The following is an 11,338-nucleotide window of genomic DNA, read 5'->3' on the forward strand; positions in this document are numbered from 1 at the left end:
TTCCAGAGAGCCGTGTAATCTCAGGGAATAACACAACTTGGAATGTTGCGACTGACCAATCAGAATCAAGTATTCCAGAGAGCCGTGTAATCTCAGGGAATAACACAACTTGGAATGTTGCGACTGACCAATCAGAATCAAGTATTCCAGAGAGCCGTGTAATCTCAGGGAATAACACAACTTGGAATGTTGCGACTGACCAATCAGAATCAAGTATTCCAGAGAGCCGTGTAATCTCAGGGAATAACACAACTTGGAATGTTGCGACTGACCAATCAGAATCAAGTATTCCAGAGAGCCGTGTAATCTCAGGGAATAACACAACTTGGAATGTTGCGACTGACCAATCAGAATCAAGTATTCCAGAGAGCCGTGTAATCTCAGGGAATAACACAACTTGGAATGTTGCGACTGACCAATCAGAATCAAGTATTCCAGAGAACTGTGTAATAAAAATAAATAGAAGCTATTGGACTGAAACAGTAGCGGATCACCAAAAGTGAGTTTTAAAGCAGGCCTAGTTAAATGCCACGAGAGCTCTCCTCTGTGTGTGTTTGTTTCCGAGTGCGACTGACCTTTCTGTAGTGCGCTCTCACGTCTTTGAAGCGACGGCTCATACTGTTGACCCTCTCCATGATGAGCATCCATGCCAGATAGTTCTGCAGAGTCCTGCCGAGATCACAAATGTGCAGATCATTTAATATCATACAGCACAAATCTATGCAACGTACATTTTGACATTCATTTCTTAAATTCAACTAATGTGTTTGTTGTGGATTATTGAAGCAGTGTTGTTATCGCTAACCAAAAACTAAAAACATTTTCATTAAATTAAATTGAATTAAAATTACTCAAGCTAAACCTGAAATAAAAACTAAATAGAAATATTTAAAAAAATGAATAAAAACAACAAAATTACTAGAACTAAATTTAAAAATGAAAACTAATTTAAAATTTGAATAAATACAATAATAACTTGAATGCAATGTAAATCGCTTTGGATAAAAGCATCATAAATGTACTGTATATTAATAGTGTAGAGAAGATTTCCTTAATAATTAATGTGTTTCTCCAAGATATCAATATGATTAAATGGAGCGCAAATTAGAAGAGATCTTAATGATGTCTTAATCTGTGTTCAGAAGTGTGTCAAAATCAGAGATCTCAATATATCCGCTATCCGCATTCATTTACTCTCATTGTGTGTCATTTATTGTCTCGTTTTATTTCTCCTTTTAGCAAGTTTAGGATAAGCACAGGGGACAAAGTTGATGCTTCAGTGGGACATTCACCTTTTAAGTCGTCTCATCTCGGAAACCACTGAACCTCTGAGCAATATGTATTTTTTCTGGATGACCATAATTGACATGACAATGAAGAATTAACTAACATGTGTCAAACAGCGTCACCTAAGAACATCACCTGTGACTGTGCTTGGAAAGAACGCTGTGGAGCTTCTCCAGGTACGGTGAGCAGTACACAACCATGGGCTCTTCCGGTCGCACCGTAACTGACACGCTGGACATGATTCCCTGGATGTAGCGCGTCCAATTAAAGCCCTGACATTTCATGAAGAGAAACGAGAAGCATATTTGCTCTAATGAGAAAACAACGATCATCTGGAGAAGTAGGATGTGTTCCTGGATCAACAGGGGTTTGTGGGAAAGTGCAAAAACAATAATAATAAACTGTAACTATAATATATAAAATTGACCAAATTTGACATTATTACATTTATATTCTGGCTTCTAAAGGCTGGTGGGAGATCATGACATTAAAGGGATAATTCACCCAAAAATTGTAATTCTTTGATTAGTTAGTCGTTCCAAACCCGTTCATGAGAGCACCACGAAGCAGAGGGACAGAAATCAATGATCAATGTTTAAATCTGAATAAAAGCCTAAATTTATTATGTTCATCATGTAACCTGATCGAGTCTCTTCAGAAAATTTGGACTAAACCGCTCAATTCATATGGATTACCGTAGTTTTACGATATCTTTGTGAACTTTTTGAAGCGCCAAAGTGGTCGATGGAGGGACAGAAATCTCTCAGATTTCATCAAAAAATATCTTCCTTTGTTTCCTGAGGATGAACTGAAGTCTTGCGGGTTTGCAGTAATTAATGACAGGATTTTTATTTTTGGGTGAACCATCCCTTTCATCACAATTATTTTGTTGTATTAACAAACATAATTTCTCTTCAGGTTTAGACTGTTTAAAAGTTTGGGGTCGGTACGATTTTTTTAAAAGAATTAATTTTTTTATTCAGCATCAGATGAATCAAAAGCGACAGTAAAGACATTTATAATGTTAAATGCACCAAATGATTAGAGCATCAAATCATCATATTAGAATGATTTCTGAAGGATCATGTGACACTGAAGACTGGAGTAATGATGCTGAAAATTCAGCTTTGCATCACAGAAATAAATTAAATTTTAAAATATATTCTCACAGAAATATTATGAGAATTATTTCACAATATTACAGTTTTTACTGCATTTTTGATCAAATAAATGCAGCCTCTGTGAGCAGAAGAGAAAAATCTTACAGAAACCTCAAACTTTTGAACAGTAGTGTATATTATAACAGCTTTTACTGGTGCAGTTTTCATTGACTACACTAAAGACTAAAGGGGGACCAAGTGTTAAAGTAAAAAAAAAATCCCCTTCCATTAAAAACCCATGCTTTTCTGCACTTACATTGAGGTTGAAAGCTTGCTGCACTTCTCTCAGTGTCATTTTGTTGTAAAGCACGGTGATGTCATTGCGCTCTTCTGCAGGTGAGGTAGCCTGTTGAGGCACAGGGCAGAAGTCAGATGCAAACCCGTGACATTTACAGCACCAGAACGCATTTCAGACACTCTGGCCAACTTCGAGCGTGTTATTCTTTTGGTTGTTGTGTTTTACCATCTCCAGTTAAACTCACGTTAGCAATGTCTGTCTCCAGCTCCAGCACTTGAGTCATGTCCTCCCACACGCGCTCTTCATCTTGGGTCAAGTTCCTGTCTTCTCGTGCGATCCTCGCCATGGAAACCATGAACTCCAGGTAGGACTCGCGCACCTGCCCACAAACACGAGCGAGGATACGCTGATTCATGTAATTACAACAAAAGCATTGAGGGAGAGAATGGCTCTCACAAAATGACACAACGAACCTTCTTATAATTCCCATCGCTGAGGTAATAATCTCTCGAAGGCATTCCTAGTGCTGGCTGGTCAACCTGTGCAATCAGAGAGACGTAGTTAAATGATAAAATCACTTGTTATGACAAACAATCTTCTATATTCGTTATCTGCATCGCTTTTGGGTGCGGCGTGCATGAGATCATCCAATAGTGCTCTGTTCATAATTAAACCAACATAAAAATCACACTCGGTTTCATTAACTCATGCTCCAAATGGCATTTTAATCAGGGTGTATTATGTGAAATAAATTGCAATTAGCCACTGTGTGTTTTCAAAGGTGATGTGCCACTAAAACAACCAATCTATCAAACCGACAAGTACTGATGTGATTACCAGGGCATCATAAAGCAATACCATGCTACTTTGATATACACCATGATGCTGAATGATTACCATATTTATATACTACTCTTTAAATGTATGTCCAAAATCATGGTATTGCATATAGGTACACGTCCAGAAAACCATAGTGGCACCATCATACACGTCCAAAAGACTGATAAACATGGTATTTCTATTGTACATACAGTACATCCAAAATGGTATTACCATATACACAGGGCCTAAAGCTAACTCTTTGCCACACCTGCCAATGGCCGGTGACAAATTAATACAATATAACTAAGATACAAACAGTGATAATAAAACAAACAGTGCTTTTCAGGTTTTTCAGTAGCTTTCAGGTACAGAAATGTAATTAAGTAAGCAAATGTAAAATAATATCTTAAATTTTTAATTAAACATCCTTATTAAAGTTACAAAAGTTATTCAGTCTAGAGCAGTGAATGATTTATTCTTCATCCTTTGTTGTTTGATTAACATTAGAAACACAGAAATATTAGGCTGCTGTCCCTTTAAGAGTGAATGCACGGATCTAATATACTGATACTGTACAGTGTACACACTCGTTTACTTTCTTAATTGTTTACGTTTGACATAACCGACTATGTTTACTAGGATACTCGCAATTTTTTGACGTAATTTTGTGTGAATTTGTCCACTCAAGTGCAAGAAGACGTGAAAGAGAGCCCAGTTTGAGTTTAGTATTCGCACTTTGACTGAGACGCGGCTTTCTGGACGCACGCTTTAGATGTGTGGCACAGAAAACATGGTGGTAGCAGTACTATGAGTTTTTTGCTAGTCATACATAAATGTAAATTATACAGGATGTTCAACAACTTACATGGATAATGTGGCGGCTGGAGTCGCGATCATCTGGCCACACAAACATCTCCAGCACGGCCTTCTTATTGTAACGAGCGTTCAGAACAGCCAGTGTGTCCTCCAGGCTCCACGCTTGCTCTGTAAGATCAAAGTTTTGTGGCTTTTAGTCCATGTCTGTTCGCTTTGAGGCAATCTATATGCTTTACAACTAAATAAGCATGCACCCAAAATAATGTTTGCCGCAGATATGCGTTTATTATGTTTAGTTCTTACTCTATTATCAGCAGTTTTCAAACTATGAGAATGGTGCTGTGTTCGTGACCTTTCAGAAATACGGAAAAATACTGGCAAATATCTGTGTAGTTCGATTCGTGAACAAATGAGTCGATTCTTATGATTAATTAAAAGAGTTGTCAGCCTGAAGAATCCTTCACTGAATGAATCTGTCAGCATGGCAACTGAATCAAGAAAAGGACTCACTTACTGAACTGCAAGATCCATGTCAATGCATCATTACTTCAATAAAGTAGGGCTGGTTGATGCATACACAGAATGCATTTTGCATCCAACTGCACTGCTTTTTAATAGTTTAAGAAACCCGTTCTTTTCCGTGCTGTGTTGTTTTATATTCATTTTAAAGCACCATTAGTCTTTTGATAATGCAATGAAATGAACTGCCAGTTTAATACTTTGACAAGGAAAATAAATGCTAAGATCAAATGCATTTTCGTCACATATTTCACTAAAAAGAACAATCCTCTCAATCTGTCCAGCCTCGACTTTCTTTTTCATTAGGAAATAAATCAAAACGGGAAAGAAAATTGCATTTTAAGGGATCATGAAATCATATAAATACACTTTTCTTGCATGTGATTCATCAGTGCAGGTTTTCCAATGAAAACAAATATATGTTTCTCTGAAACGACTTTAACTTTTCGGCCAGCTTTCTCATTTGTGGCTCCATTCTCCATTTCACAATCCAGTTCATTCCCAATGGACACAATCAGGTCCTACATTTTTTTTTTGTTTCACATATAAATGCATCACATTATGGAAGTAAAAATAAGTTGCAAACACTGTTTCAAAGACTTTAATAACCAAAAAATGATGCCAAATGACTGCAATGCACATCATCACTGGTCAATTTCTCTTTTATTCAAAATTCTGGGAAGAAACTATTGTAAAAATTACCTATAATAAAACCCAGTGTACCAAATTGCCCTTTGTTTGCACAATCACACGGATACTAGTAGATGCAGTAAAACATAATTACAGGCTGGTTTTCCAAAGGCCAGTTCTGGTTAAACGTCTCCAGTGGCATTAAAACCAGCATTAATTACCTGTCCATTGCTTTAAAGACACATAATAAATCTGTCAGCAAAGGCCAGAGTGTGTGTTTGGGTAGATGAATGCATATGTAGATTCAATTCCAGCGATTTTCTTCTATTACATTTAATCATTCTGCCCTCTCTCAAGGTCTATAATGAGGCACAGTGCCAATAATCACGGCGGGTCACTGTCTCGTCCCCTCACCCTCCTCGACGGGGCTCTATCTCCCTCTACACATGACAGATGAGCATGACGGCCACTGCTCTGTGAAACCACTGGACTTTCCCATCAGTCCAGCGCCTTATCTACACCCAGCGACAGCACGGCTGGAGCGCTTGCATTTATCCCATTTAGATAAGCTCAAGATGCTGCCATTCTCTGCGCGAGTGAATTAGAGACGGCCTGCGCTATCTCCAGTACCTGATGTGCCGTTCCAGACCTCAGAGGCCACGGGCCAGTCGCCAATACTGTCAATGAGCCCGAGAAGAGGCTGCGAGTCGCGCTGCTCTATCAGAACTGCAGGGGGAAGCAGAGAGACGAGGACAAGTCGGTTCAAATCTTTTTTAAAAGTCATAGTTTTAGTCAACTATAATAACCCTGAAACTAACCAGCTTTGAGATTCATCATAACATTACAGTGTTTAATTCAAAGCCATTTGAACTCATCCCATAAAGCATTGCTAAAAATGTAGCAGATTCAAAAATGGCATTGCAATATAGAAAACATTGATTTACAGTATAAAATAGTTTAATCACAAACACATACAAATGAGAATGTCATGAAACTCCATCATGTCGTCTGCAATGATTTATGGAATTGCACACTATACGTGTAAAATAATTCGTTTTCGAAGTTGTAAATAAAACGATTTTACATGAAAATACTATTTCAGTCTTTCTAGTGCAAAATAACACGTTTAATTCAGTGTGTTACATTTCTCTAAATATATATGAAATCATTCCTATTTTTTACAAGTAGTGATAAATCATAACTCACTCTCGTTCATGCATGAGCTGTAGAGCGTTTTGGCTTTCTTGAAGGCCTCTCTGTCGTCCTTACTTTCCATCTCCAGAACTCCTGTGAGATAATGAATCAGCACCAACAAGACGAAGCTGTTTAAAAGAAATAACACTCATGGTGTTTGTGTGAAGCTGACGTAACCCACCCTTGAGCACGATCTCCAGCTCGTCTCTCAGGATATTGAACACGCTGTGGAGTGAGCTGGTTTCGGGAATGACGTGCCGCTCGATCCAGCCTCCACATGCGTACTGATAGAAGTTCTGGCACGGCTCCACGCTGGGGTCCATGTTCTGGAGCAGTCGGGCCGCTGTGGCATTGACATGAATCAAGAAATGATTTCAGATCTAGAATATAAGTTTGGACATGGTATATAAAAGGAAAGCTTTCAGACATTACCGGCAGTGACGCACTGTGGGGTTGTACAGACATTGCTGTCAGCTTTTGATGGATATTTCAGCCCTATTGTGATGTGGTGAGATATACAACACAAATGAGGTTAATGTCTGACTGAGATCATGTGACTTAATCCACTCAAAAGTCCAGCTCTATAGTCAGAGCTTATTGCTTCAGCTTAACACTGCAGGCTAGCATGTAATATAATGCAATTTATTGAAATAAAGCTTCAGTTGTTCGCTCACTTACCAAAATTAGCCCTGAGAAATACATTTTGTAAACCTGACACTGTGGTTGGTTTCAATTGTTAATAGTAGTGCATATGTGTAGTACATGTATACTATGTGCAAATATATTGTACAGTATATGGAGTGATTATACAGAATTTATGGCAGGGCAAAACTCAAAGAAAATAAAAAATAGCAGATTTAAATGAACGGTGTGGATAAAAATCAGATAATAATATTTATGATCAACTTAACAGCATACTTTACCTTTTGACGATTCATTTAGGTTAAAACGCTCTGAAATATAAAAAGAAAATGCAAGATCTTAAAGAATATAATTGGATGTGAGAACCATTTGATAGAAGCTTTTGGCTAATTCTACATTTTATATTTATGTGAAAATTTCCGAGATATCATTATATGATAACTCTATACACGTAAGTTGCGTATATAAGTATATATATAACACAGTACCTTTTGATATATACATTATTATATAATATATTATGTAATATATATTTTTTTAAATATATATTAAATAAAATAATATATATATGAAACATACAGTACCTTTTGATATATACATTATATATATATATATATATATATATATATATATATATATATATATATAATATATTATGTAATATATCATTTCTAAAAATATATATATATTAAATAAAATAATATTATATAAATAAATAAATAAATATACAAAAACAATCATACAATTTTTATATAAATTCATTAATTAAAACTTTTTTTTTCATTCTGGTTTTCAAGGAAGTTCTTCAAAAGAAAGGTTTCACCGAGATGCTCCACGTGGGCTGTAAATAACTAAACGCGGGATATTTCTAACAAAGATCGTGAGCATGTCTGTTGTGTTTTCTGAGTGTTTTGAACATGAGTGTGACGCGTTCCCACCTCTCAGAGCTGAAGTGTAGAGCACTATGAGTCCAGCCAGAGCACAGCTCATCAGAAGAACAATAACTGACAGTCCGATCTCCACCACAGTCCAGCGATGCTTCCTCGGTTTAGTGCTTTTCTCCATGATGTCCATTTGGCTCTCTGATTTTCCCATTCTTGGAGCTGTGGAATAGAGAGAGGGCCGAGGTGCCACAGGTGGAGCATCAGAGGATCCTGCTTTACACTTTTACCTCCAAAGAAACAGTAATGCGGTGGCTGCTACTGATTAAGAGACCCGTTCAGAGATTTCACAGAGAATTAGGACGACACGTGATAGACACATGACTAGAAATACACAGTTTGACCCACGAATTTCAATTACTTTTCCCAGTCTTTGACTTTTTTAATATATATAAATAATTTTATGACGATTACACTAGGCTATATATATTACATAGTATGCATTTACTTTGATAATATAATATTATTCCTAAATGAAACGACACATTGAGTACAAAAATGTGAGGCGGGTGATTTAATGCATGATTTGCATCGATTGATTGGATTGTGAAAAGAGGGAGGTAGTACGGTGGCCGAGAAGTGCAAAACAAACCACAAATCCGAAAACAAAATAACACATTTATAAACGCAATGGAAAGACTAAAAACTATTTTGTTTTCGGAATTGTGATTTGTTTTGTACTTCTCGGCCATCGTACATTAGGCTACATCAGAATGGTGCGAATCTGAATATGAATGCGCGTTTGCTATAACAATACCAGTTTTTTCACTAGTCTTTTTTCTTTCTTTCTTTTGAATAACCTGCAATGGTGAATCGTTAACAATAGGACCAAGAATGCATATTAAGAAAGTAAATGGACTTAAATTGACTTAAAGACATGAGGCAATCAAAACATGAGGCAGTTAATGTAGCTGATAAAAGTTAATGTAGTTGATCTATTGATGGTTATATTTTTGTAATAATAATGCACTCAAAACAACAGCAACAGCTTTGTTGTGTTTAATTTTTAATGACGGCTAGATCCAAACAAGGGTAATATGAACCATTCTCGGGGTGTCTTCAACCACATCATGAAACGTATGTGATCTGTGGTTTTAGAAAAGAGTTTTTGCCTCATGACAGCATCAGCACTTTTTCTGTCTTGGAAGCTGGAAAGTGCTGATAAATTTCCTGCAAATTTTTTAATTTCCGGACTCATTTGATGTCTTAAGGCAAAACAATAATCACAGAAAAAAGTCTCACGGAAATTAGTTGCTTTTCTATTGCATTTTTAGTCACATTTGTTTTAAAGCTCTCAGCAATGCACAAGGTAAAAATGATCTGTGTGCTTTTTGATTGTAATAATCCATATTGATAAAAACACACAAATACATGTCTCCTGACAGTGTGTATGTGTACGTACTATATCATTGAAGAGACCATTTGCATTAAACTACGATATGGGAAAAATCATTAGAATCACATTTGTATTTTTAATATATTTGGTAACACTTTACAATAAGGTTCATTAGTTAACTACCTTGAACAAACAATGAACAGCTGGATTTTTATTAACAATAACAAAGATTAATACTGTAACAAATGTATTCCTCATTGTTAGATGTTCATGTCAGTTAATACATTAACTAATTAGCCTTATTGTAAAGTGTTAACCATATAGTATTACACATTGTGTATACAGTCCTAAACATCTGCCCACATCAATAAAATGGCCATATATAAGTTTAGCTTTTCTGCAAGTTATCTGTCAATTGCAATTAGACATCATAAAAACTGTACTAATAGTAGTGATACGTTTTAAAAGAAGTACAGCATGTCACATTCATTTCATTTTAACTGTCATGCGTCCAATTAGTATTTATCATGGGAAGCACTTGTAAGCACAGCTCATCTGCATGTGTGCAATGCATTAGGAAAATTAGCTGTGAGAGTAAATGATGGCTTATAGCCGTAGAGTCCCCTGCAGAAATGCCTTTAATCAAACAATCTAGTCAAGAAAAACCAGAAAGCAGCACAATAAAAGAATCTGCATGACTCTAAACAATAACTCAATAATTGATGTGCAAAATCAGTGAATCATTAATTAAAGTCCTTTTACAAACAGCTGTTGGCATCCATCATCTCAGCACTTAACTCCACCTGTAAACTACACAAAAACTGTTCCCTTCAGTTCCAACACAAAACACCCTCATGCCGTAGAATGTGAAGCGTCCGTACCTCTCTGATGATGGGGTCCTTGTTTGCCCTGTTAGGACGCCTTTCAATTTCACAAACACCCCTTCTGAGTTTGCACCCAGAGCTGGTGTGTGGTGAAATGAAGCAGCGTCCGACAGCTGGGTGTCGGGGAAGCTGTCTGTTCTGATGTTCCTCTGACTGACTGACTGAGTGAGTGAGGAAAATGCAGAGGAAGAGAGAGAGAGAAGGAGGGATGTAAAGGAGGAGGGGCGATCGAGAGACGCTTGTGCCTGATGATGGGTGTTTTTAGGAGAAATCAAGAGGAGCTTTCAGAGGAGGGTCAGTTATCAGTAATATATATATGTGTGTGTGTGTGTGTGTTTGTGTGGCCTGGTAAACCCTACATTATGGGAACATAATGTCCCAAGATGGCAATATCCAAAATCTTTGTCCAAAATGTTGCGTCCTCATGAGGAAAACAGCTAACAAATCATACTAAGTGTTTTTTGAAAATGTAAACATGCAAAAAGTTTTGTGTGATGGGTAGGGTTGGTGTAAGGGGACAGAAGATATAGATTGTACAGCATAAAAATCATTATGAAAAGTCCCCATAATACATGAAAACACGTGTGTGTGTGTGTGTGTGTGTGTGTGTGTGTGTGTGTGTGTGTGTGTGTGTGTGTGTGTGTGTGTGTGTGTGTGTGTGTGTGTGTGTGTGTGTGTGTGTGTGACATATGAGCCAATGTTTAACACTTAGAATTTGTTGAATTCAAACACTTCAATAGGTTTGTTAATAGTATTACAGTGAACCAGAATAAAAACTTCTTTTTTTTTTTTTAATTAGCCTCTTTATTTCACCTCACAGCACCTGTTAAACAGAGGTAGTCCAAATCTGGAAGAGCAGCGCAGGTTAA

The 11,338-nt window shown here is 36.9% G+C and overlaps 1 protein-coding gene across 1 annotated transcript in view; it reads right to left on the bottom strand.

The window, feature by feature from the left end:
- Nucleotides 1-10,637, bottom strand: part of mmel1 (membrane metallo-endopeptidase-like 1) — a 28,732-nt gene extending 18,095 nt beyond the window's left edge. The window contains exons 1-13 of the mRNA XM_082155819.1: nucleotides 10,467-10,637; nucleotides 8,247-8,411; nucleotides 7,590-7,619; nucleotides 7,099-7,161; nucleotides 6,848-7,009; nucleotides 6,679-6,759; nucleotides 6,103-6,198; nucleotides 4,373-4,491; nucleotides 3,159-3,224; nucleotides 2,930-3,064; nucleotides 2,704-2,793; nucleotides 1,423-1,559; nucleotides 576-669 (exon numbers count right to left, since the gene is read on the bottom strand). Coding sequence (XP_082011945.1) covers nucleotides 576-669; nucleotides 1,423-1,559; nucleotides 2,704-2,793; nucleotides 2,930-3,064; nucleotides 3,159-3,224; nucleotides 4,373-4,491; nucleotides 6,103-6,198; nucleotides 6,679-6,759; nucleotides 6,848-7,009; nucleotides 7,099-7,161; nucleotides 7,590-7,619; nucleotides 8,247-8,403 — 1,230 coding nt within the window. The 5' untranslated portion in view covers nucleotides 8,404-8,411; nucleotides 10,467-10,637. The remainder of the gene's footprint in view (nucleotides 1-575; nucleotides 670-1,422; nucleotides 1,560-2,703; nucleotides 2,794-2,929; nucleotides 3,065-3,158; nucleotides 3,225-4,372; nucleotides 4,492-6,102; nucleotides 6,199-6,678; nucleotides 6,760-6,847; nucleotides 7,010-7,098; nucleotides 7,162-7,589; nucleotides 7,620-8,246; nucleotides 8,412-10,466) is intronic.
- Between the last annotated feature and the right edge of the window lie 701 nt (nucleotides 10,638-11,338).

The sequence above is a fragment of the Leuciscus leuciscus genome, assembly GCF_965113295.1.
Source record: "Leuciscus leuciscus genome assembly, chromosome: 23".
NCBI classification, from domain to species: Eukaryota; Metazoa; Chordata; class Actinopteri; order Cypriniformes; family Leuciscidae; genus Leuciscus; species Leuciscus leuciscus.